Source organism: Mesoplodon densirostris, chromosome 2 (assembly GCF_025265405.1).
Source record: "Mesoplodon densirostris isolate mMesDen1 chromosome 2, mMesDen1 primary haplotype, whole genome shotgun sequence".
Taxonomy (NCBI): domain Eukaryota; kingdom Metazoa; phylum Chordata; class Mammalia; order Artiodactyla; family Ziphiidae; genus Mesoplodon; species Mesoplodon densirostris.
The window spans coordinates 121,767,234-121,794,984 of NC_082662.1; the positions used below are offsets into that span (position 1 = coordinate 121,767,234).

Genomic DNA, 27,751 nt, shown 5'->3' on the forward strand with positions numbered 1-27,751 from the left:
CACAGTGCCTGGATGGAAAACTAAGTAGACGATAGTCCCCAAACTTCAGGTCCTAGATTCAAACCTTTCCTCTAAAATAAGGAGCTCTGGTGCAAATATCCTGAGGTCTTCCTGCAGTGAAGCGCCAATCGGAGGCGCCAGGGTATCGACCCTGTGTATACCACGATGCCCGTACCCTATCGCTCTGCTGGGACCACAGCCCAAGCAAGACAAACGCCTTGAGCCACCAGCGCGCGCAGGGTCTGGGGCGGGACACCTGCTCCGCCGAGGGGCGGGGAGAGCCCGGATTGGCTTGGGCCTTGGGCGACCTGCGGCTCCGCCCCTCGGCCTATCTGAGCGGAAGGCGGGCTGCGATGGAGGAGGGGCCCAGCGCGAAGTAGATGACGCAAAAGGGAGGCGGGGCCCCGCCGGGCCCTGATTGAAGGGCTGGGGGCGCGGCCGGGGCGGGGATACGGGTCAAAGTATAATACTCGTGAGAAGCCGTACGCGGTACCTGCTTCAGGGTGCGTGGTGATAGGGTTCGCGACCATGCGGAAAGTGGTTTTGATCACCGGGGCGAGCAGGTGAGGGCTCCATCGCGATAATGGCGGCGGCGGGGCGGGGGTCCGAGGGAGCAGGAAGTACCGGGCCAGGAGGACCTGCCACCGACCGACCCCGGGAGCTCCCGTCGCTGACCCTGCCACGGTGGGGACTATGGCCGAGACCCTGGCCCGGTCTTCCCTGGGTCCCCCACTGCGCGAGGTACCGGACTTGTCGGCCCAGTGAGGGGCTCAGTAACTGGTGCTTTGAATTAAACATGACAGCGGAAAGAAAACTAGAGCGCCACTAAGAGATGAGTGTCTCAGTGACGATACTGTCTGTATCCAGGGAAAGGGCGCTTCCCACGCAGACCTCGCCTCCTTCCAGTCTTTGACTTTCTCATCACTGGTAATTTAATCGTGACCAGGTCGCCATATTTTGTACTCCAGCTGTTTTTTCTGTCCTAGACTTATGGCCCTAGGTAAATTTCAGCGTCCGTGAGCGTTAGAACACTGGGGGAAAAATCTCATTCCATGTAACACCGTGCTAGACATCTAGTATATATACTCTTCAGAAACTCAGAGAAAAGCAACTTTTTCCTGTTAAGGCATGGAAGGAGTGCAAGTAACCATACTGCCAATGAGTAATTACTCCAGGGTTGGGCATTTGGATTCAGCCTCTTCTAGTGCCTGTTTTACTTCTCATTTGCTATTAAGTGAACAGTGTGTGGAGGATGAAAGTAACCAAACCATTTTTCTAATTGTTGCATTTAGAGTTTTGGGGGGATTAAGACTGAGGATATGTTAAATGTCATTTAAAATTAGTTCACTTTCAATTATCTGGCCATGTCCATGTTAACTAAGCCAAACCTGGCAGGTGTCTGTAATGGGCAGAATTTTAGCATGCCCTTACCTGAGTAACTTTAACAACTGGTTCGGTGCTTCCTATATGGAAGTTGCGTAAATAAGTCAGACTTGATTTTGTGTGTTTGTTTCTTTTACAAATATTGTGATACTTGCAATTGTATATTTATAGTAAAGGCCTATTCTCAAGTGGGGATGAATAAACATAACTATATTTGATGCTCAGGTTACTGATGGTACTAGGCTCTTTGCCTGGAATCAGCTTAAGTCTTGGAAGAAAACCCATTTATCCAGGTTTTCATTGTTATCAGCCAACCTGGTCTGAATGCTGTCCCGATTATGTGGTTTCACAATGCTCTTTCTGAAGGAGGTCATTTATCTTTGACACTTGTACTCATCCCTGCTTCTGTCTCCTGGTACCCATCTTATATGTCCCATTCCTGTCTTCTACTTAATCATGTTGAGTTCTTTCTCTTCCTGTTGGTTATTCAATCGTAGCAGTTGAGAGGGACTTGTATCTCCTGCCATGTTACTTATACCTTTCCTTGAAAGATTCATCCATTCCTTATCAGGAATTTCTGGTGCTCCTGATACTGGCCATGATACCAGTAGATAGTAGAACCCTTGCCCTCGAGGAACTTAGACAGCAGAGTAAAACATGCATACCGGAAAACACTAATAAGATGTTCTTTTCCACATTTGCTGGTGATGTATTGAATCACTTTCATGAGTGTCATAATCAGTGTAAAATGAAAACCACTGGCAGGATAAACTCTGTCTTAAAAGAAATGCTAAAGGAGAACTCTGATTTGCAGTTGAGTTATTTGGGTCATCGAGCTTTTGCAGAATGAAAGAAACACAAATGGGACAGCGTCCTGAGCCAGTGACTATTAGAGTTGTAGGGTTCCCCCATCTTTACATAATTTTTGAATTCTTTCTGTCTACCTGGGCTCCTGGTTGGGGCTCAAGTTGACAAAATCAGTCTTCTGAGCCAGGGAGAAATGCCTCTATTTGGCACCATCTCATTGAATGCATATTCTGTATCTGAATTGTCCTTTCAGTGGCGTTGGCCTAGCCCTCTGCAGGCGGTTGCTGGAGGAAGACCATGAGCTTCACCTGTGCTTGGCGTGCAGGAACATGAGCAAAGCGGAAGCCGTCCGCACTGCTCTGCTGGCCTCCCACCCCACCGCCGAGGTCTCCACCGTGCAGGTGGATGTCAGCAGCCTGCCGTCAGTGTTCCAGGCCTCCAAGGAGCTCAAGCAAAGGTATGCCTCTTGTGGATGGCTTTTCTCTCATGTGATTGTGCAACACAACAGCTAATAGAATAAGAAAGGATAGGAAAACCTAAAAAAGAAATAGGTGCAGTATAAAAAGAAGTTACACTGAGGAAATCTGTATAGAGTGACCCGTTATTGCCTTGCCTCAGTACCAAAATTTCATTCTCAGTCATAATCATGACCATTCCGTGAAGATTAATTTAGCAGTGTATTTTGACATGTGGTCAGTTGTGAAGCTTTATGTTAGTGTAACTCCTTTGATGTTTGAATGCATTTTTTGCATCTTTCCTTCACATAAGAACTACATTAAGTGGTAGGGCAGGTACTGACAAGTGAAGAAACTTCCCCAGGCCACTAAAAATTTGTTCATACCTGGACAGTAATTGGTATGTAATAAACATTTGATAAATATTTAGTATATGAAGGGATAGAGTCCTTGGATGTATAAATTCCCAGAAAGTGTGTACAATAAATTGCATATGGGTGCACGATGCGTTTTTCTGGAGAGAGAGGGCATGCTTTTTATTAAATTCTAAGAGGAATTTATGATCAAAAAGTCAAGAACCCTGCACTAGTCCATGCTGAGTCCTAGCAATATCTGGAATAATTAAATTTAATCAGTCATTCAATCAATAAATTATTAATTACATTTTTGTAATTGAGGCCCTTACAAAGCAAGAGCTGCTTTATTTCCTTGGATAATAAAATGAACTTCAGTATACATAAGGAAGGCCTTCTTGGTTAAAGCGTTGGCTGAAGAATAATAGTTTGCATTTTATATGTTTATTGATAGCAATTTTCATTACCCTGTTCCACATGTACAAGTTACAAAGTGAAACTGGTTTTCTTTGCCACAGTTTGCCCTGCAGCCTTAGCCCTTTGTAAATGAAGGTTTGCTCTCCTCTACTGCTGAGCTCCTAGAATTTTCTGTCACATTATCTTTCTAAAGACTGAGGTTTTCTAGGTTTCACATCTACTTTTCCATAACTTGTCTCCAAGTCTGTGAAACTGTACAGTCAGTGTCCTTACTGATTTAAAAACCCTCAAGTCGGGAGAATGAGTTTCAAGTCGTGTTTGCAGGCTTTCTGTCCCCAAACCTTCTCAGCCAGTTGGCTCTCTCATCCTGTTTTGTATAGATTTAGTTATTTTCTTATTTAGCAGAATAGAACCTTCATCCTCAGTTAGTCGTAGCCCATTTCAGTACAGTTTTGAGATTTCATGTTGCGACATTCATAGTACTGACTATTCTCAACTGCCTTCAAAGGCTCAGGATAGGTTATCACAGCTTTAGTAATTTAGTATTTAGTAAGATATTTAGTAATTCGACCCAAACGTAAGGGGGGAGGCTCTGGGGAAGAAGGCAGCGCTAAGACGATGAGTTGTCCCAGCTGCCTGTCAGCATTTAAGTGCAGCGTTGATGTATTTATTTAATCCTCAAAACAGCTCTCTTTGAGGTGGGTGGTATTATCCAAATTTAGGAAATGACGGTTCTAGTGATACTGACAAATTTGGGAATATGTGACAGTGTCCAGATAGATCTCTTGCTTATACGAAGGATGTCTTGCACTTAATGGCCCAAATGGATATCTTCGACTATGGACCTAAATTTAGAGGCGAAGAGAGCTTGAGAAGGGCCCTTTCCAGTTGGCTGAAGCAGCACCATTCCTGATGCTGGTCTTTCCACCTGTGATACTCTGTTCTATTAGATTTGTGCTGCTGAAAACTGATAAGGAATAGTGGTTCCGTTTTATCCAGAATAGAGCAATTGTGTCAATCATTTAAGCTTTCAAGGGTACTATGCCATTTAACTGCAGCCAGACCTGAATTTGGAAATTTGCCATTTCCACTCTTTGCTAAACATTCCCTCTCCATTCCCAGCGAGATTTGTTAGTATACTTAGATGAAAGTTTGCATGTTAGATAATGGAACAACTAGCGATAGCTGGACCCATACTGTCTTTGTGGATCTTACATGGATAACCAGATGGTATCAATATGAGCAATTTAAACAGTCAGTTTATAATTAGAGCCATGCGGCTGTTGATTACTTATAGGATGATCAGGAAATGTCATGTATGGTGTGTATTAGTAACCATGTATGATCCTGAGGTACCAGCTTTAGTAGCTGTGGCCCGTGTTCTGGGTTATACGGAGGACATGGAGACAGTGTGGTGCACAGAATTCTAGGCAACATTTTGAATATTCATAGTGTTTGTAATTATAATGAGCACAGGCTCTATTTACCTTGAACCTAGTTCAAAAAGAATACACTTAGATCAAGGTTTATGTTGGTGAAAAAGGCTTCGCAAGTCAGCATTTCACACGTGTCCTGGAGGGAGCCTATCGGAAGCACCTTACCCCCATTCAACTTCTATAATCTCACTGTATTCTTGTGAGCTTTCATCATTTTATGACACAGAGCACCTGGCCATGAACAAGGAGAGGTTTCCACATGGATCTAATGCTCTAGTGGATATCTTGGCGTTCAGATTCCAGCACTGATGGATCAGATTATATAGATTTTACTTGTCAATGAGGGAAGATGTGAATTAAAAACAAAATGCAAAAAACTTTCTAAGACCAGAAGGAGAGTAGGTTTAATAGAAAGTTGCTTCAGTGCCTTGTTGGGAGGACTAAGCTGGAAGGAGTATTGATCAGAGAAGATTTGACTTCAAAGCCTGTTATAGCTCTCTAAATTCTGTTTGAAGCCACCATCAAAAAAAAGAACACTCAAATATTTACCATGGCTAAAGAAAAACTGTTGAGAATGTAATACTGATGCTTTGGCTTGCTATGGCCATCTTTTTGGTTCAGAAAGTACTTTCTGTCCTTCATAGGCCTTCTTTATTCTAGTTGCTCAAAGAGATAACTAACAATCTTTTCTTGGTTTTACTTGCAGGTTTCAGAGACTTGACTATGTATATCTAAATGCTGGGATCATGCCTAATCCACAGCTAAATATCAAAGCACTTTTCTATGGCCTCTTTTCAAGGTAATTTCCATCTTCTAGGTGAACTGATTAGAAGGAAGGTGTTTATTACTTTGCCTAGTTTTGCCCTCAGTTGGATAACTTGAGGAGATGAGAGGGTGTTGAGAAGAATGAAGACAGAAAGGGCGTGTTGCAGCCATGTCATGAAAGAAGGTTTCATCTTTGTGAGGAATGTTGCAAGTCATGATTCTTATTGTGTTCTTGGTCCCCAGGACATTCTGAGTGGTTGGACGTTTTGGCAGGTCAATTTTGGTCTGCCTGACTGTGTCTGTTAGCAAGAACATTTCAGAACTAGGCAGAATTGTCAGTGAGACTCTAATACCCAGGAAGGCAACTTGAGAAGCATTTCTCAGCTGTATGTCAGGTGCCCTGACCAGTAGGCTGGGGAAATGTACAGACCTAAATACCTTCCTGGGAGATTCTCTATATGCATTATTATAGTGGCTTCCAAAAATGTTTAACCACAACCTACAGTAAGAAATAAATCTTATTTTGTGACCCAGGGTACTTATTCATAAGCAGATATTACTCTCACTGCATGCTATTTCCTATACTGCTACTTTTGTTTTACTTCTCTGCCATTAAACACAGCCCTACACACAGAATTCCACGCTGGTCTTGACCTACGACATAGATCTCACAGCAAATCAATTAGTATATTCGATGCTTCAAGAATTCCTGATAATAAAACAACCTGTTAACTTTGTTCAGCAGTTAAACGTCAGTGTTCAGGGGAAGACTTTTTCTTCTTGGCGTAGCTATTATTCCCCCAGGGCAGTTGACTTCTAACCTGATTTGGAAAGAGGTGCTGAGAGTTTTTGCAACAGGTTTTTGAGAGACTCAGGTTCCTATTGGTAGTATGAGCTATAACTATGTAAGTCCTTCTGTGAATTGGGTCAAGAAAGCATTTTTGTATTTGATTTAGTACTCATGATAACCCACTCTGAGAAATAGGTATTTTTGTTCCTGTTATTACAGAATCAAGGAAAATGTAGTTTTGGGGTGGGGGAAGGCAGGAGAGGGTGTCTGTTTAGTATCTTCAGTTAAAGAAGCTTTAAAAAGTCATGCAATTGTCTTTTGCTGTTTCAGAAAAGCGATTCATATATTCTCCACAGCTGAAGGAGTGCTGACCCAGAGTGAAAAGATTACCGCCGATGGCCTCCAGGAGGTGTTTGAAACCAATGTCTTTGGCCACTTTATCCTGGTAAAAAGGCTTTGGGCTTAATAAGCCAACACTTAGTACTGTGACCTTAAACACTTGCACAGATAGATCACAATGCTGTTTTGTTAAGCTCATTAGTTTATGGCTAGCATTAAATCTTTGCGTGTTTAAATAGGGTCATCACTCTACTCTTTGAAGACATTGCTTAAAGCAGCCTACTGGTATATTTTTTCTTTTGACATCAGCTTTAGAGATCAGAGAGAAAGTAAGGTATAAACACACAAGCACCTTCAGAAACAATGTACAGAACTGAGTAAGTGCACCAGTACTGTTCTTTGAAACTGGGCTTTGCATCAGATAGGATGGGGTGACAGGGAAGCCATTATTAAACAGTACTTCATGGTTAATCTTTTACTATCTTGATTTGTGATTTTTTTTAAGCATCCAGTCTGGTGTGTCACAATTTCAGGCAACTATAAAGTTAAGCAAGGGATGTGCAACTTGTCTAGGTTGTTCTGTGCTTTTGCCTCAGGTTTAATCTCATAGGACAGCTTTAATATCTAGATTAAGTAATAGCCAGATCTGTTGCCAGTTGCTTTTAATTCCTTGGTGCTAGAAGAACTCCTTCTAATGCTGGGTTTGCTTGCATAGAACTTGTATCTCTGACGCTTTTATAGTCATGATCACTTTTTCCACCTTAAACCTAATTTCCCTCAAAATTGGACCTCCTTGAGGACTAGCCTGTATATACATAATTTAAGATATACATAAACATTGGAATATTGTGAAACCATTAAAAGAAATAAGATATTTTGCACTTACATGGGATAGTCTCTAGTATTTCATTATTAAGAAGAAATAGCAGGTTGTAATATGTATAGTGTGATCTCATTTGTATAAACAAACAGAAAAATATATATCTTTACACATTGTATATACATGTATATACTATTTCTAGAATGATACAGATGAAATTGGGAACAGTGGATACCCTTGAACTGGGGTGCCAGAGCATCAGGGATGAGTGGGAGATTCATGTTTCATTCTAGATCGTTTAGAATGAAACATGAATCTTAAAAAAAAAAATGTGGTATTACCTTTTCAATGACAAAAGTTAAAATATAGTTCAGGATGGGATTGAATTCTTATATGGTCATGTTTTATAACTCTACAGGGATTCATTATCTAATATTTCCTTTATCTTTTCATAATCCTCTCCTCTTTCTTTGCTCTCTTTTCAAATTATTAAATGAATTGGCAATGATAGAGGGTAAGTTAATTGTTGCTGTTAATAGTCTGTTAATATTTTGATGAATCTATTGTTTAAAAAATTAAGTTGTTAAGGAAATCTAGTATTGGGGTAATCCAGGTTGGGGGAATGGCAGAGGAGAGTTGTGGCCAAAGGCACAGTTATTACAGGTGTCCTTGTGACATGACTTATCCTTGTGTATCCTTATATAGGTAGGCCTATCAGCAGGGGTTTTGGGATTGATTTATCAAATAAAATGATAGGAAGGTTTATGATGCCTTCCACTCTCTCCAAATTAGTTTTAGGAATCTTACAACTTTTTATAGATCACAAACTTGGATTCTATGTCCAGGTGTAAATGCATTATAACGGATCCCTCCCCAGTTTGATTATAAATGACCAAACTTGTAGGGCTGTTAAAAGAGTAGAGAGAATTTCTGTAAAGTTCCGGGCACAGTGCAGTATTACAGTTGTGGAACCAGGTAACTGATTTAATCTCATGTCCATGAGTTCTCTTGATTGTGTTTGATGTAAATGTTCATTACACATCTGGAAGCTTTCCTAGATTTTTCTGTAATAAAATTTTAGTTTTAGGATAATTTTAGATTTATAGAATTATTGCAAAGGAGTTCCTGCATACGCTATGCCCAGTTTCCTCTATTATTGACATCTTACATTAGTATGGTAGATTTGTCACAATTAGTGAACCAATATTGATACATTACCATTAATGAAAGTCCATACCTTATTCGGAACTCTTTAATTTTGTGTGATGTCCCTTTTCAGTTCTAGCACCCCTTCTAGGATACCACATTACACTTAATAGTCAAATCTCCTTAGGCTCTTCTTAGTTGTGATAGTTTCTCACACTTTCCTTGTTTTTGAAGACCTTGACAGTTTGGGGATTACTGCTCAGGTATTTGTACATGGTCCCTTGATTGGGATTTGTCTGTTTTCCTCATGGTTAGATTTGAGAAAATGTGTTTTTAGGAAGAAGACCACAGAGATGGAGTGCCATTCTCATCACATCCAATCAATATGTTTTATCAGTATTGATGTTCTTTTTTTTTTTTTTAACATCTTTATTGGAGTATAATTGCTTTACAGTGTTGTGTTACTTTCTGCTGTATAACAAAGTGAATCAGCTATATGCATACGTATATCCCCATATCCCCTCCCTCTTGAGCCTCCCTCCCACCCTCCCTATATCCCACCCCTCTAGGTGGTCACAAAGCACCAAGCTGATCTCCCTGTGTTATGCAGCTGCTTCCCACTAGCTATCTATTTTACGTTTGGTAGTGTATATATGTCAGTGCTACTCTCTCACTTTGTCCCAGCTTACCCTTCCCCCTCCCTGTGTCCTCAAGTCCATTCTCTACGTCTGCGTCTTTATTCCTGTTCTGCCCTTAGGTTCATCAGAACCTTTTTTTTTTTAGATTCCATATATATGTGTTAGCATACAGTATTTGTTTTTCTCTTTCTGACTTACTTCACTCTGTATGACAGACTCTAGGTATATTGATGTTCTTTTTGATCCCCTGACTTGAATCAGTGTTTGTCAGGTTTTTCCACTATTAACTTACTTGTTTCTTTCTCTCTTTACATACTGTGCTCTTTGGAAGAGAGTTAGTATGTGTAGCCCACACTTAAGGGGTTGTGCTTGACCTCCTTAAGAATAGAGTAGCTATATGAATTATTTGGAATTTTTCTGCAAGGGAGATTTGTCTATTCTCCTCCACTTAAATCTTTATTCAATCACTTATTTATTGGCCTATTATTCCTCAGTAAAACTGAAAAAAATTATTTGTTATATCCATGCAGATTCATGGATATATATTTTCTCCTTTGTATTATAAATACTACTTTATTTTCTTGCTCAAATTATTTTAGTTTGGGCTATTGGGAGCTCTTTCAGTTGGAACCTCTATATCTTTTTAAAACATTTATTTATTTATTAAAAATTTTATTGAAGTACAATTGATTTACAATGTTGTGTTAGTTTCAGGTGTACAGCAAAGTGATTCAGTTATATGTACATGTATGTGTGTGTATATATATACAGACACACACACATATCTTTTTTTTCAGATTCTTTTCCCATATGGATTATTATAAAATATTGAGTATAGTTCCCTGTGCTGTACTTGTTGGCTATCTATTTTTTATATGGTAGTGTGTATATGTTATTCCCAAATTCCTAATTTATCCCTCCCCCCGACCTTTCCTCTTTGGTAACCATAAGTTTGTTTTCTATGTCTGTGAGTCTGTTTCATAAATAAGTTCATTTGTATCATTTTTTTAGATTTCACATATAAGTGATGTCATATGATATTTGTCTTTCTCTGACTTACTTCACTTAGTATGATAGGTCCATCCATGTTGCTGCAAATGGTATTATTTCATTCTTTTTTATGGCTGAGTAATATTCCATTGTGGCATATACATATATATACACACACACATACATACATACATACATACCACATCTTCTTTATCCATTTATCTGTCGATGGACATTTAGATTGCTTCCATGTCTTGGGTATTGTAAACAGTACTTCAATGAACATTGGGGTGCATGTATCTTTTTGCAGTATGGTTTTCTCCAGATGCCCAAGAGTGGGATTGCAGGATCATATGGTAGCTCTATTTTTAGTAGAGCTCCTCCATACTGTTCTCCATAGTGGCTGTACCAGTTTACATTCCCATCAACAGTGTAGGAGGGTTCCCTTTTCTCCACACCCTCCCCAGCATTTATTATTTGTAGTCTGGTATGAGGTGACACCTCATCGTAGTTTTGATTTGCATTTCTGTAATAATTAGCGATGCTGAGCATCTTGTCATGTGCCTCTTGGCCATCTGTATGTCTTCTTTGGAGAAATGGCTATTTAGATCTTCTGCCCATTTTTTGACTGGGTTGTTTGTTTTTTTTGATATTGAGCTGTATGAGCTGTTTGTATACTTTGGAAATTAATACCTTTTTGGTTGCATCATTTGCAAATATTTTCTCCCATTCTGTAGGTTGTATTTTTGTTTTGTTTACGGTTTCCTTTGCTGTGCAAAAGCTTTTAAGTTTAATTAGGTCCCATTTGTTTATTTTTGTTTTCATTTTCATTACTCTAGGAGGTGGATCCAAAAAGATATTGCTGCAATTTATGTCAAAGAATGTTCTGCCTATGTTTTCCTCTAGGAGTTTTATACTATCTGGTTTTAGATTTAGGTCTTTAATCCACTTTGAGTTTATTTTTGTGTATGGTGTTAGAGAATGTTCTAATTTCATTCTTTTATATGTAGCTGTCCAGTTTTCCCCTCACCACTTATTGAAGAGGCTGTCTTTTCTCCATTGTATATTCTTGCCTCCTTTGTTGTAGATTAATTGACCATGGCTGCGTGGGTTTATTTCTAGGCTTTCTGTCCTGTGGAACCTCTGTATCTTTGACATACCCTTATCATTATGGCTTTCTGGATTTGTTTTGAGCACATCCTTTCTGGCACCACATGATGTTTAAGACTCATCTTATGTATTTCCTATCCCAGTCTTAGAATCAGCCATTTTCCTAAGGAGATCTGTTTCCTTTTATTGGAGAATGGTATTAGAAACCAAGGTCTGGGTGCTTATTGCCACTGAGATAGCATTTGCTTCTAGGTTCTCTCAGCTAACAGAGCAAGGATGTACCTGTGTGCATACTAACCCATTTATGTATAAATATCTGTAAATATTTGGTATGTAACCATCTGAATCTTTATTAAGCTAATCATGAGTTCACACTGATGTCTCTGACTCTAATCCCTTACCACATAGATCAGTCTAGTCTCCTTCTCTTGCGTACATGTGTCCCACTCTACCAATGACATACCTGTTCAATTCTAGTGTCCATTTATATTGGTTTCAAAATTGTTACCTTGTACTCCCCCAGTATATTTTGATACATTTTTTGTTTCTTTTATTCCTCATTCAGATTCGGGAACTGGAATCTCTCCTGTGTCATAGTGACAGTCCATCTCAGCTTATCTGGACATCATCTCGTAATGCAGTGAAATCTAATTTCAGCCTTGAGGACATCCAGCACAGCAAAGGCCAGGAGCCCTACAGCTCTTCCAAATATGCTATTGACCTTCTGAGTGTGGCTTTGAACAGGAACTTCAACCAGCGGGTGAGGCCTGTCTCAGTGATATGGAAATGGCAGGGCAGTGATTTCTGAACTACCATTGATTTCCTAGTAAGATGGCTGGCTTTCTATTAACTATTGTAGTTTAGAAGACGAAATATTGTTTCTTGAGCAGGATTGCTATGAGGACAAGATAAGACATGATGAAGACTGATAGTTGGTGTATAGGAAAGTTTTAGGGCCGAGAATAATTAGCTCCTGACCTTTTAGATATATGGGGGTTCACTCACCATTCCATAGCTCTTCAAAAGCTATATTTTATATAACAGAATGATACTACTAACAATGTCAGTAGTTACTGTTAAGCATTTGTTATGTTTTAGGTGCTGTCCTTTTTATCTATGTATGTCATTTAATACCTTTCCCATCATAGTGAGGTAGGTCTGAGTATTCCCATTTTCATATGAGGACACGAAAGATTGGAGCCCTTAAGTCATTTACCCAGAAGTCACGCAGCTAGTAAAGGGCAGAGCTCAGAGTTGAGCCCACGGCTAACTTCATAGCTTGGATTTTTCCCACTAAGCCATGCTGCCACCCAGTGTTTATTATATCTGATGTTATAGGACAGTTGGTACTTAGAAAGCCTTCTGGAGAGTAGTGACCTTTGGTGAGGCTGCAGAGCTCTGTCTCTGTGAGGACCCGGGTTTTGAGAGCAGCTGTTGTCAGTCATGCTGGCTCCTTGTGTCCTCTGTGGTCTGGAACTTAGTGCTTCTTTGTGTGTCTCTCTTGCCCAGGTCCGAAATCTTAACTGGAAATCTCCGGTCTTTCCCATGGGCATTTTCCTTTCTTTGCTTTGACTGTGTTTTTTGAGTGTGGGACTGGGGAGAAATTTAATTCCACTAATATTTACAAAAGACTGACCATTTTTAGGGTACTGGCTCAGGCTTAGAATTGAGGAGGAAGGAAAAATAAAAAGACAGTGCAGAAACTATCTGCCCTTAAGGGACGTTCTTTGATCACACTTTAGGTACAGCAATCTAAGCCTTACGTAATGGTCTAGACCTAGTTGATTCTGCAATGGAGACCTTCGTCAGGTGGAATTCTCACTTCTGAGAACTGGCTCTTAGAATCAAGCCTCTTAGTGAAGAGGGTGGTATAAAAGTAGAAGCTATGAGCATATTCTCTAGAAATGCGTTTGAATCCTTGCTTTGTCACCAGCTTTGTAAACTTGGACAAATTATTTAATCTCCTTGTACTTCAGTTTCCTTATCTGAGAAACAGGGATAATAATAGTGCCTGCCTTACAGATTTGTTGGGAGGCTTGAATGATGGGATTGGTATGAAGCAGTCACAGCCATGCTTTGTGCTCAGAATGTGTGCGTGCGTGCATGCGTGTGTGCTTGTGTCTGCACACATGTGGGCATGAATGGGTGGGAGGGTGGGAGGGTGTGTGCTTATGTGCATGCATACATGTGTGAGTGTGCCTATCCACATGCATATGTGTGGGTTTTTTGGGTGTGTGCATATGTATATGAATGTGATTGTATATGTGGTATGTGTGCTTGGGTATGGGTGTCTGTGGTCATGTGGTCTGCACCTGTGTGTGCATGTGCTTATGTGTGTTTGTGTGTTGACTGTTCTTGTTATTATTTGAGCTCAGTGTGTTGGTCCAGTTGTGAGCCTCCTCCTGAGATTTCTTGAGATGTTTAAAAACTTGTCACAACTGCTTGTCCTCTGGAACCTCCCTTTTAGGGGTAAGGTCAGAGTGGATTAGCTTCTCTTTTCATGATAAGCTCTGGGATTTTGCTTGTCTCAACTGTCAAATAAGTTTTGGGATTTCATCTTTTACAGAAAAGGGAGATTTAGCTAATGCTGCCGCCTCCTGAAATCTGTGTGATTATTTTGCAGCCTGTAATTTTTCTCCTTGGCTTTTATGAATAGAGAAGTAACTAATAAAGAACTACCTCGGGGGCCTCCCTGGTGGCGCAGTGGTTGGGAGTCCGCCTGCCGATGCAGGGGATGCGGGTTCGTGCCCCGGTCCGGGAGGATCCCATATGCCGCGGAGCGGCTGGGCCCGTGAGCCATGGCCGCTGAGCCTGCGCGTCCGGAGCCTGTGCTCCGCAACGGGAGAGGCCACAGCAGTGAGAGGCCCGCATACCGCAAAAAAAAAAAAAAAAAAAAAAAAAAAGAACTACCTCCCTTTGAAAGCTTGTATGACTGGAAATATTGTTAGGTCTGTACAAGCTACCTGAAAGACTAACCATCCATGAATGACCCCTCACACAGGCCTTGTGGAAGTACTCAGGGTCGTCACACTCATTCCCTAGGATTAAACGTGTGGGGTGACTGTAGTCTTGGATAAGATGGCCTCCTTGCTTGTTTCTTTTGTTGCTTAATGTCAGAAAGTTGTATCTGTTGGAAGCCCTGGATTTTAGTTCACAGATGTCTTCATTTAGGGCTGAAAAGGCCCTAACTGTTCCTGGCCAGTTCCCAGAATAAGAAATTTTCCTTAGCTATCTTTGGGACAAAATATTCTTGGGAAGAATTTTTGGTCTCTAAGACTCCTGACTTTTTTCAGAGGACTGTTGGTAAATCAGGGGGACTCTCAGGGGCTGGATTATCTGTGTCAGGCACCTCCAGGCCCTTGCAGCACTGAATAAAGGAAGAAGACCTTCCAGCTTTTGATGCTCAGGGTGCTTTCTGTCCACTGAACTGACTGTGCTACACTGGCATTTTCTATTTTTGTTTAAAAGAAAAATAATAAGATTAAAAGTAATAAAAATATGAATCAAAATGGTCAACATCAAAATAAGGTAAAATGCAGTGAAAATTAAACCAAATAAACTAGTAAAACAAATCCCAATGCTCCAAGGATTACTAAAGACCACCCAGGGCCTCTTCTATTACTAATATGTGCCGTATGTTAACTGGAGCTCTCTTTATAGAACAGATCTTTCTAAAATGATGAGTCCTGGGCTAAGAACCTGATTTAGAGATCTTCAGTTGGAGGAGGTCTTTGTGGAACCACACACAGCCCTCATTCCTCTCTGATGCCAGGAGCTCCCAACTCAAGCTAGAGATATGGACCTTATATACCTGCAGGGAAACAGACACAGTTGAGGTTTAGTTGTCTGTGTTTACTAGATCAGAAACTTCTTGCAGGCAAAGACTTTACTGTGTATCTTTTTTTATCTTAACTGCTTTTTTTAAACATCTTTATTGGAGTATAATTGCTTTACAGTGGTATGTTAGTTTCTGCTTTATAACAAAGTGAATCAGTTATACATATACATATGTTCTCATATCTCTTCCCTCTTGCGTCTCCCTCACACCCTCCTATCCCACCCCTCTAGTTGGTCACAAAGCACCGAGCTGATCTCCCTGTGCTATGCGGCTGCTTCCCACTAGCTATCTATTTTACGTTTGGTAGTGTATATATGTCCATGCCACTCTCTCACTTTGTCACAGCTTATTTTGATTGGTCAACTGATCTTCAGTTAAGCTAATAACATGGAAAACTCAGGTAACCGGGTCCTACTTTTCTTGTCCAGCTTCAAGCTTGGTTATTCTTTGTTCTCTAAGTTTCTTGAGAATAGAGACTTTATCTAACTATTTTTTGCATCCTGAGTGTCTCTCATGGTGAGTTCTCAGTACATGATTCTTAAACTGAAATGGTCTACCCAGCTTCAAGGACAACTTAGAGCATAAATCCTTGATGCCCTGGCTTGCTGGCTCATTTGTGTATCTCCTTTATTAACTAACTAGCACATAGGTGACTCAAAGTATATTGAATTAAAATTAATTGCTACCCCTCTCTGTGTTCCCAGGGTCTGTATTCCAGTGTAGCGTGCCCAGGTACGGTGTTGACCAATTTGACATATGGAATTATATCTCCTTTTGTGTGGACATTGATCATGCCAATCATATGGCTGGTAAGTGATGAATACTTCTTGTCTTAGTTTACTTAAGCTGTTCGAGTTGGAACCAAAAAGCTGTGTTTAAGAGTTGGGAAATAAGAAATTGAATCTGAAGGTGGCAGAATTCCATTTCATTCAAGGGTTTTGACGTTACTTAGTATGCAATCTCTGCTTCATACTACCTGATATTCCAACTGTACCACCATCTGAGTGTCCACTTTTCTTTAAGGGAATGTTTCTTTGGTCATGCACCATAGATCCCAAGAGTTCTATGATTATATAATTTTGGGAAACGTGTGTTCACATATTATTGACACGTATATTATGTCTCAATAATATGTTATATACGTCTCAGAGACATATTAATATGTCTTTTGTTACCCAAACGTTATTGACTAGAGACGTTTCAATACTCGTTTACGTAACAAATTGCCGGCTACAGGCATTAGTTTCTGCAAAAATCCCCTGGTGCATAACGAGTTAAACGATATCAAACTGGATTTCTCTGAGCTTTTAATGTCAGATGCATTAAAAGTTCCCCAAAAGTGTATGATTGTGCATTGTATGATCATAGAATCATGTTTTTGCTTGTTTGTTTTGTATTTTGAGCATCTTGCAGGACCAGTGTCCTCCAGCACACATTAGAAAATGTTGCTTTTAGGAAATGTCCCTCCCTTGTAGAGCTCAGGAAAAAATATCCCTCCATTATAGCAGGCAGAGAAAAAAGATGAGAAGGAAATATGCCTTCATGTTAAAAGTGGTTGATTGGAGTAATGGAGATTAAGTGATATTTCTTATTTAGATTTCTTTATTTTTTGAAACTTAAAAAAATGCTCTATAATAAGAAATGCAGGTTGTCTTTTTTAATATTTAAATGGATAATGCTTTTGTGACTCTAAACCACCATGAAATGACTATGGTTTTCTTTTTCTTAGTTACGCTTTTTTGCAAATGCTTTCACGTTGACACCATACAATGGAACAGAAGCACTGGTATGTTACTAGAGTTTTAATATATTGTATTCACTTCACAGATGTAGACTGTAAGTTCACTGGTTTAGAAACAGCCTTAACAGAAAAGATAAGAGAACAAGCTCTGAATAATCAAGGTCCTGTTTAGGACTAAGTTCTGAGCATTAGGAGTGAACTTTGAAAGTTTAGTATGTTTCATGGCACTGGATACACCATGGTTGTGGGAACAGTGCTTCTGTAGAAGCAAAATACATGAGCAGCCGGAGGAGAGCACAGCGTGGAATACTGCAGCGGCAGGCAAAGCAAGGCGGTGGCTGGGCAGTCAGTGTGAGATTTCCTGTGGAGAAGGTGTGTTTCATGGGTCAAGAGTAGAGGCAACGAAGTCCAGCTCCATTTCCTTATGGGAAGATTCTCTTTTCTCTGTTAATATTCGAGAATTGAGTTGTTACTTTATTAGAAAACAAGTTCGTTTCCTTAAATCGCACACGTGTGGATTGCATGTGTTTCCTCATCAATGGCAGACATTAGTAACGGATCCTAACACTCTGTTCTGTTTACATAAATGATGTCTCTGAGTGTTTTTCAACTCAAGGCCCAAAGACATCCACTACTAATGGATCAGAATCGTCATACAGGATGAAATTTATTTGTCCTCTGTGCTTTACACCATCTGGTTGAAATTCTATTGTATTAAAGTCAGTTTGTGTGTGTGTGTGTGTGTGTGTGTCTCCCCCCCTCACTCCACTTAGCTCCCTCAGGATTTTTGGTAGGCAACTTGAAAACCCGAGAGCCTAGCACTGTAGTGCTCATACTTAACAGATTCTTAAATCGTAGCTGAATTGAAATTAAGGCAAACGTTAAGGGAATTGATTTGGCACTCTTCTTTTGGTAAACATTGCAGAAACAAATGCATTTATTGTAGAGACACAAACATAGTAGAAGCAAGTACTTTTAAACTAATTTTAATTATTTCTTAATGTATATGTCAAACTATTTAAGATAATGAATAGTCCTTTAGGGTATTCATTCTGCACATTTATGTCACTGAAAATCAAGTCTAGAGGTCAAGTATATATTGAGTGTCAGTGGTGTGGAAATAGAAGTCAAAATCTAGTTAGAAGTCAAAATAGTCAGAAGCTACTAAGGAACTTAGAGTCATGTTTAGAAAAAAAAGAATTAATAGAGAAAATAGACAAGAAAGTAAGACATTCTGTCATCTGGTGGCAAGTACTGTAGGAATAATCAGAAAGGAGGATCACAGTGGGGCTGGACTAGTTGGAGGAGGCTTTGCTTGCTGAGTTGGGCTTAATCCGGGCCCTGAAGAATAGGTTGGATTTGGATGAGATGAGCAGCATGACCCCAGTGTCACAGTTTAAAAAGTTTGTTGTGACCCTGCTGTAATTTCCTTCAGTGTGGATGGGTCGGATGTAATTACCACCTAGTGATGGTTATATATGCTGGTGGATACAGATGAGGGTTTGAGCATATCACGTGTGTAGCAAGAATCTCTTCAATCTTTGGATAAGTTTTATCTCCTTAAATGGTTTGAACCTGAGTGGCCTAATGCACAGTGGTTAAGAATATGCTATATATAATTCTATTACTATAGAATTATAGTAATTCTGTTCAAATTCCATTTCTCCAGTTTCTGGCTGTGAACACTTGGGCACGTGTTTTTCACTCATCTAAGCCTTTTACTATTAACTATAAAATAGGAATTATAGGAGTAAATGAGAGAAGGCTTATTGTAAAGGATTCTGTGTATTTCAGCATTTAAGATTTTAAAGAAGACCATCTTATTGAAAAAAGTACAGTTCTGGCATGTGAACTGACAGATCAATGGAACAGAATAGAAAGTTGAGAATAGGCCCATAGCATACAGGGATTTGGTATATGATAATGATGGCCTTCCAAAACAATGAGAAAAGATGGTTTATTCAGAAAATAATAGAATAGGATCTTTTCTTCATACCTTACAGTCAAATAAAATTCTAGGTAAGTTAAAAGATTTAATCCATAAAAATTAAAATATATAGTTACTAGAAAAAAATACGGGGTGGGGGGCACTAAGATCCTACAAGCTGCTTGGTGCTGCCAAAAAAAAAAAAAAAAAAAAAAGAAAGAAAACGGGGAAGTTATAAAATAATTTAAGAGTGTGGAGGCTTAGCTACTCCCAGTAACCATAAAAGAAAAGACTGAAAATTTTGATTTAATAAAAGTAAAAAAAATTTTACATGACTAAAATTCTCACTACACATATACTCGAAAGAGTAACCACAAAATGGAAGAACACCTGCTACTCATACCGTAGATAAGGGTTACATTTTCTTAATATTTAGGGAGCTTCAACAAATCAAGAAAAACAACCTATTGGAACAATAGGCAAAGGACATGAACAGAGAGTTTTGAAACTGTTTTAATCATATGAAAAGATGCCTAATCTTATTCCTACTAAGAGAAATGCGAATTAAAACTATAATGAAAAACTTTTTCAACTCTGATTAGCAAAGATTAGAAAGTTTGATAATGTACTATATTGGCAGGGGTCTAGAGAAATAAGCACTCTTCTACATTGCTGGGGGAGAGTAGACTGATATAGCCCCTATCAAGGACCCTTTGACAAGATCATTCAAAATAATAAACACACATACCCTTAACCCAGCAATTCCATCTTTGATATTTATCTTACAAATGTACTCAAACTTACATGGAATGATGTATTCATCACTCATCACAGTGAGGTTTGTAATAGCAAAAACCGGAAAGAACCTCTAGGTCTAGCAGTTGAAAACTGATGATATAAAGTATGGCACATCCATGAAATGGAATACTGTGCTACTTTAAAAGAGAATAAAATTTTCATATACTGATTTGAAAGTATCTCCAAGGCCTGTTCAAGTGAAAAATGCAAAGTGTGGAGTAGTGTGTATATTTTGCTTCCATTTGCATAAGAGAAATGGATATATGTTTTTAAGCAAATAGATTTCCTTAGAAGAATATACAAAACAGTAGCATGAGTGTTTGCTTCCAGAGAGGAGAACTGGGTGGCTAGAAAATTGGGGAGGAAGACTTTTTACCATGTACATTTTTTGGAAGTTGTACGTGTGTGCTTATCTATTAATAAAATATCACATCAGTGACCCATACTTTACTGTGGCGTGAGCTGAGTATCCACTCTGAATAAGCTCAAGGTCACATGCCATGAACTTTAATTTGGGGATTAAGAGAAGAGACAGCTAAAATATGGTTTTTTGCTTTAAATAAAATTTTCAAAGGATGCTATTAAGCAGGCTGCCCTACTGTCTTCCTTCGAATTATAGTAGTGGTTCATGAAGGCATCACAATTAGCTGATGCTGTCAGGAGGACTTTTAGAATTTGTTTGGGGCTCTGTAAAGTGCTGATTGTACATCCCCTCCAGTCTCACTCACCTTGGGCAGAACAGAAGAATCATTGACACCCTCTTCTTTTCCAGGTCTGGCTTTTCCACCAAAAGCCCGAGTCTCTCAATCCTCTGGTGAAATATCTGAGTGCCACCACTGGCTTTGGAAGCAATTACGTAACGTCCAAAAAGGTAAATGTTTCCTTTGTTTCATTGAAGAGGTTGCTGCTGGGTTCCTGACCAGCCCTACCAGCTGCCCAGCTTCTCTCTTCTGGGGCTCCCGTCTCTGCTCGCTGGCATCACATGGGCCTGTTTTCATTTCTTTCCGCTCTCTCCTGCCTCTCAGCCATGGCACACCTTCTCTCCACCTAAACTGCTCTTACCCTTCTTTCTACTGATTCATTTCTACTGTTTATCCTTAAGATCACAGCTTTTGTGTGACCTTTTACATCAGGTCAGATGCTTTCATGCTAGGCTTTTTTTACTTCTTACGCCAGTTCTGTGTAGTACTCATTCAGTAGCGGGCTCCCTTGTCCAAGGATAGGCTCCATGAGGAGGGGGGATTGCACCCAGTTTCCTAGCATGTTCCCTTGTGCATGGCAGGTGCTCAAGAAATGTGTCACAAGTTGGATGAAATATAAAGCATCTTTCTGAGTAAAGTTAGCTTCCCTTTGAGTGTTCAGTTCCACTTATGACAACTATTAGCTTTAATAGACTGGTGTTTTGAAGAGGTACGGGATGGAGTTTGGAAAAAAAATGAATGCTGTGTTTTGTAGACTCTGTGTAACCTAAAATGAAATTAAACATAGTTACAGGAGACTTCCCTGGTGGCCCAGTGGTTAAGACTCAGAACTCCCAATGCAGGGGGGCCGGGGTTCAATCCCTGGTCAGGGAACTAGATCTTGCATGCCACAACTAAAAATGATCCCACATGCTGCACCTAAAGATCCCACACACAGCAACGAAGATCCTGTCTGCTGCAACCAAGACCCGGCACAGCCAGATAAATAAGTAATAAAAATAAACATAGTTACATATTAGAAAAATGAAAAAAGTTTTATTTTGACCCTGTAAGGATTAATTTTGTTGGTTTTTTTTTTTTTTTTTTGGCTGCATTGGGTCTTCGTTGCTGCACGTGGGCCTTCTCTAGTTGCAGCGAGCGGGGTCTACTCTTCCTTGCAGTGCACAGGCTTCTCATTGCGGTGGCTTCTCTTGTTGCAGAGCATGGGCTCCAGGTGCGCGGGCCTCAGTAGCTGTGGCTCACAGCCTCTAGAGCACAGGCTCAGTAGTTGTGGCGCACGGGCTTCGTTGCTTTGAGGCATGTGGGATCTTCCCGGACCAGGGCTCGAATCCGTGTCCCTCGCATTGGTAGGTGGATTGGTAGGCAGATTCTTAACCACTGCACCACCAGGGAAGTCCTAATTTTGTTGTATTTTTGTCATGAGTAAGGTTTACTTTAGCCTCCCATTTTTCACTGCCTATCTTATTGTGAGGAGGAATCGGCATAAAATAAAATTAGATTGGAGCAAATAAGTTCGCTAAGTCAGAGTCAAAATTGTCAGTGATCTTGTTTATGTCAGTAGCTTGAGGTCTAAGGGGAACCAGGCTCTCTGCTTCCCGTGGTATATGTTTACTGAAAATGAACCTATGAACGTCAAATGTTTTCCAAAATACCTTTTGTGGGATAGTTCCTTGAGAAGATTTGCAGAAAGCAGTTTGTCGGCCAAGTAAGTTTGAGAAATGCTTCATATTATATTTCCCTCTTTCAGAGATATGCACAATGCACATTAGCCCAGTAAAGGCTTTGAGAAGTTGATACAGTTAAGAAATATGGGTGACATGTTTCATCCTGCTGTTTGCAAGCTGTTCTTGACTGTACAACTTTTTCTTTTCTCTTTAAATTTTACATAATGCTTAACATCATCCCAAAGAACACACTTTGGGAACTCTATGGTAAACTAATGAGCTTACTTTTAGGCCCTCAGAATTTATTTGGACTTACTATCTATTGATCTCGAAGGAATGATTGGTTTACCAAGGGGAGAAAATGTTTAATTCTATAAACCAAAGTATTTTATTAGCATTTCATGGAAATGCATTGCAGAATATGTTTTAACCTTTGATTAATTTTGGGAAGTCAGCTCTCTGCTCTGTTTAAAGGTTGGGTTGAACTAAAGAGAGCTATAATGTCTCTTCTGGTTACAACATGAAAAAACACTAATATGGTTGAATGAATATAAATATTTTTTCCAAAATGTTATGAAGTTTTCTTTCATTTTTTAGCCTTTTAGCTTCATGAAGAAAGAGGCTTTTTTTTTTTTTTTTAAGTTTAGGCTCTGTGTTGACTTGGAAAGAGCTAACACTTTATAGGGGCTGAAAGTTTGCTTTTACATACAGTGTGTAAGTTAAAATTAGATTTTCTACATAAAAGAGAAGAGTGTAAAATAATAGTGGATTAAACAAGATAAAAGCTTAGGTTTCTCGCATGTAAAGGAGTTTGGAGAGGCAACCTTAGGCTGGCCTGGCAGCTCTGCAAATTGTCAGGTACCCAGGTTCCTTCTGTCATCCCTGAGGTGTGGCCCTCATCCTTATAACTCAGGGGAGCAGCATGGAAGAAGGGGGAAAGAAAGGGGTGCCCCATTCCTTTTAAAGAGAGTCCTGGGTAGGTACCACACAACACTTCCACTTACATCTCATTGACCAGAACATAGTAACCTGGTACCACTAACTTCAGTGGAGGCTGGAAATGTAGTCTTTCATCTGCAGGGCAGTGAGCTCAGCTAAGATCAGGGCTCTTTTACTAAAGAAGGTGGATATTAGGAAGTAAGTAGCAGTTGGAATTTTTTTAAAAATTTCTTGATTTTCCTCTTTTGGCCTTTTTTTTTTTTTTTTTTGGCGGTATGTGGGCCTCTCACTGTTGTGGCCTCTCCCATCACGGAGCACAGGCTCCGGACGCGCAGGCTCAACGGCCATGGCTCACGGGCCCAGCCACTCCGCGGCATGTGGGATCTTCCCGGACCGGGGCACGAACCCGTGTCCCCTGCATCGGCAGGCAGACTCTCAACCACTGCGCCACCAGGGAAGTCCTGGCCTTTTTTATATCACAGATGTTTGGTGTCTTCTGTTACTAGGTACACAGCAGTTAGGGGAGACAGCAAAGCTCAGATCTTTCAGTCTTGCTGTTTAAGGGAAGCATCAGTAGGCTTGGTGAGTGTTGGAGTTTGGATGGAGAGTTAATGTGTCCTCAGGATTCCTAACATTCCCCACATGGCTGCCACCGCAGCCCATTCCAACTGATCCTATTTTGGGTTCTCTTACCTGTGTTATTTAAATGGCTCCCGTTTATTCAAATACTATTCATTTCATTTTTCCTTCGTAGTCATCCCTATCTTTGTTTCTTTTCCAGATAGACCTAGATGAAGACACTGCTGAAAAATTTTACCAAAACTTACTGGAACTGGAAAAGGATATTAGGGTCACCATTCAAAAAACCAAAAAACAGAGCTGAAAATGGTGCTCTCTGAGCACCATTTTCATGCCTTCTGTGGATTCTGGAGCACCTGGGTTCCTGAGTTGGATGATGTGCATTTGTGGTAAACTGTGAGCTCTGATCGTCCCTGTTTCAGAATTACCGCTATGACTGTGCATGTGTTTGTGCACGTGAGAAAAAGCTTGATAAAATATCATATATTCTTAAGAATGGCATTATATCGAAATTGTGCTAGTCACAATTTGTTTATTCTGCAAACTGCAGCCCAAGCTACACTTCACGGGATGAGGTGTAGACTTGAATACTCATGACACAGACACGCACTGGTTCTCCTTTTCACCTGCCCCAGCAGGAGGAAATACTGCCCATTCTCTGAGTGACCATCTTAGCCTTCTTCCTTTCGAGTAGTTTACCTAGGTCTTGTACCTTATTTCTTCTTCCACATGCTGCTTTTACCAATCCTAATACAGATGCCCATGTAATTAATCATAGTAACAAAAGTATATGTATTTGGGCCACTTGAATTATTTTTTTCTTATTTTAAAAATGTTTTTTATTGAGATTGATTTAGTCCATGTTAATAGTGGGCCTGACCTTTAACAGAATTTGCAAATTTGTTTATTACTGACCCACTCGTTTTCATGACATTTTAGTGAATGTAATCTTGCAGCAAAAATGATTTATTCAGATTGTTTCAATGAAATTTTCCAGTTGAATAATTACTGGTGGAATGTCTCCTGGTATCAGTAGTGGTCGAAAGTGGTTAGGACTTAATTTGCATGATATGAAGACAAAATCTAAGATGCCTAGATGTTTCAACCAACACCTGTAATATAACAGAGTTACAGTTTGAATGAGTTAATGTGAAAAATTATATGTAAATATAATTTCTTTACATTTTAAAGTATGGATTTTTGGTTATACTTTAAGTTTGTTGCTAATGATATTTTTAATAACAATAAACGTGAAAATGAGGGCTGAACACTGTCTTGCAGAAAGAAGGGTAAAGTTGGAGAGCTGAAAGCAGAGCTGGTTTTTGATCTTCTGTTCACTCGCTGTTAATTGGGAAGGAGGACTTTATTATTGGTCTCAAACTCTTCATCTGTGAAGGAATTATCTTTCTGCTTCCTCAGTTCATGGGTATGAAGTGAGCATTAAACGCAATAATATGTGAATGAATAAAGAGCATTTTTTGAGAATGATGACTAAGGTTTTATTAGAGATTAATAAGCCAGAGTGTCATAGTTGAAATATTACTGTGTAAGGCACTGAATGACCATGTCCCATCTGACTGAGAGTTGGTTCTGTTTCCTGAATGTTTTGTTTTAAATTGAAGTACAGTTCACTTACAGTGTTTCCAGATGTACAGCAAAGTGATTCAGTTATTTATATATATATGTATATTTCAGATTCTATTCCATTATAGGTATTACAAGATATTGAATATAGTTCCCTGTGCCATACAGTAGTTCCTTGTTGTTTATTTTACACATAGTAGCATGTATCTGTTAATCCCAAACTCCTAATTTATCTCCCCCAGCCCTGCTATCCCCTTTGGTAACCATAAGCTTGCTTTCTTTGTGAGTCTATTTGTTTTATAAATAAGTTCATTTGTATCATATTTTTAGAATCCATGTATAAGTGATATCCTGTGGTATTTGTCTTTCTGTCTGACTTACTTCACTTACTATGATAATCCCTGGGTCCATCCATGTTGGTGCAAATGGCATTATTTCATTCTTTTTTATGGCTGAGTAGTAGTCCATTGTATATTGTGTGTGTGTGTGTCTGTGTAGCATGTATTCTTTATCCATTCATCTGTCTATGGACATTTAGGTGGCTTCCATGTCTTAGCTATTGTGAATAGTGCTGCTATGAACACAGGGGTACTTGTATCTTTTCCAGCTGGAGTTTTCATCTTTTCCAGATATATACCCAGGAGTGGGATTGCTGGATCATATGGTAACTGTTTTTACATTTTTAAGGAACCTCCAGACTGTTCTCCATAGTGGCTCTACCAATTTACATTCCAACCTACAGCATAGGAGGGTTCCCTTTTCTCCACACCTTCTCCAGCATTTACTATTTGTAGACATTTTTTTTAATTTGTTTTGGCTCTGTTGGATCTTCATTGCTGTGTGCGCAGGCTTTCTCTAGTTGCAGCGAGTGGGAGCTACTCTTTGTTGTGGTACGTGGGCTTCTCACTGCGGTGGCTTCTCTTGTTGCAGAGCACAGGCTGTAGGCGCCCAGGCTTCAGTAGTTGTGGCACGCAGGCTCAGTAGTTCTGGTGCATGGGCTTAGTTTCTCCACGGCATGTGGGATCTTCCCAGACTAGGGATCAAATCCATGTCCCCTGCATTAGCAGGCGGATTCTTAACCACTGTGTCACCAGAGAAGTCCCTATTTGTAGACTTTTTGATGGCGACCATTCTGACCAGTGTGAGGTGATACCTATTGTAGTTTTGATGTGCATTTCTCTAATAATTAGCAATGTTGAGCATCTTTTCATGTGCTTTTTGGCCATCTGTATGTCTTCTGTGGAGAAATGTCTGTTTAGGTCTTCTGTTCATTTTTTTTTTGATTGGGGTATTTGGTTTTGTTTCAACATTGAGTGGTATAAGCTATTTGTATATTTTAGAAATTAACCCCTTGTCAATCACATCGTTTGTAAATATTTTCTCCCATTCTGTAGGTTGTCTTTTCATTTTATTGATGGTTCCCTTTGCTTTTAAGCTTTTAAATTTAATTAGGTCCCATTTGTTTATTTTTGCTTTTATTTATTTCTTTTACTTTAGGAGATGGCTACAAAAAAATATTGCTGCAATTTATGTGTTCTGCCTATATTTTCCTCTAGGAGTTTTATAGTATCCACTCTTACACTTAGGTATTTAATCCATTTTGAGTTTTTTTTTTTTTGTATGGGGTATTAGAGAATGTTATAATTTCATTATTTTACATGTAGCTGTCCAGTTTTCCCAGCACCACTTATTGAAGAGACTGTCTTTTCTCCATTGTATATCCTTGCCTCCTTTGTCATAGATTAATTGACCATAGCTGCGTGGGTTTATTTCTGGGCTTTCTATCCTGTTCCTTGATCTATGTGTCTGCTTTTGTGTCAGTACCATACTGTTTTGATGACTATAGCTTTGTAGTATAGTCTGTAGTCAGTGAGCCTGATTCCTCCAGCTCTGTTTTTCTTTCTCAAGATTCCTTTGGCATTTCAGGGTTTTATGTTTCCACACAAATTTAAATTTTTTTGTTTTAGTTCTGTGAAAAATACCATTGGTAATTTGCTAGGGATTGTATTGAATCTGTAGATTGCCTTGGGAAATCTGGTCATTTTTACAATATTGATTCTTCCAATCCAAGAACACATTATATCTTTCCTTTTGTGTCATTCTCAATTTCTTTCATCAGCATATTATAGTTTTTGGAGCACAGGACTTTCACCTCCTTAGGTGGGTTTATTCCTAGGTATTTTATTATTTTTCATGCAATAGTAAATGGGATTGTTTCCTTAATTACTCTTTCTGATATTTCATTGTTAGTGTATAGAAATGCAACAGATTTCTGTGCATTAATTCTGTATCCTGTAATTTTACCGAATTCACTGATGAACTCTAGTAGTTTTCTGGTAGCATCTTTAGGATTTTCTATATATAATATCATGTCATCTGCAAGCACAGACAGTTTTACTTCTTCCTTTCCAATTTGGATTCCTTTTATTCCTTTTTCTTCTCTCATTGATGTGGCTAGGACTTCCAAAACTATTTTGAATAAACGTGGCAAGAGTGGGCATTGTTGTCTTATTCCTGATCTTAAAGGGAAT

The 27,751-nt window shown here is 39.5% G+C and overlaps 1 protein-coding gene across 1 annotated transcript; it reads left to right on the forward strand.

Moving 5' to 3' along the window:
• Positions 1 to 403: 403 nt before the first annotated feature.
• On the forward strand, positions 404 to 25,126 carry HSD17B7 (hydroxysteroid 17-beta dehydrogenase 7). The gene is made up of 9 exons (XM_060088364.1): positions 404 to 563; positions 2,444 to 2,647; positions 5,558 to 5,650; positions 6,737 to 6,851; positions 12,015 to 12,209; positions 15,992 to 16,096; positions 17,017 to 17,073; positions 20,526 to 20,624; positions 23,839 to 25,126. The coding sequence occupies exons 1-9, from the start codon at positions 529 to 531 to the stop codon at positions 23,938 to 23,940; spliced, it is 1,005 nt and encodes a 334-aa protein (XP_059944347.1). The 5' UTR covers positions 404 to 528; the 3' UTR covers positions 23,941 to 25,126.
• Positions 25,127 to 27,751: the final 2,625 nt, after the last annotated feature.

Excerpts from the sequence above, each read along its gene's own strand:
- HSD17B7 (XM_060088364.1), top strand. The coding sequence starts at position 529 with ATGCGGAAAGTGGTTTTGATCACCGGGGCGAGCAG. Across the intron at positions 5,651-6,736 it reads TTCTATGGCCTCTTTTCAAG|AAAAGCGATTCATATATTCT; the intron begins GTAATTTCCATC and ends TTGCTGTTTCAG. Across the intron at positions 12,210-15,991 it reads ACAGGAACTTCAACCAGCGG|GGTCTGTATTCCAGTGTAGC; the intron begins GTGAGGCCTGTC and ends CTGTGTTCCCAG.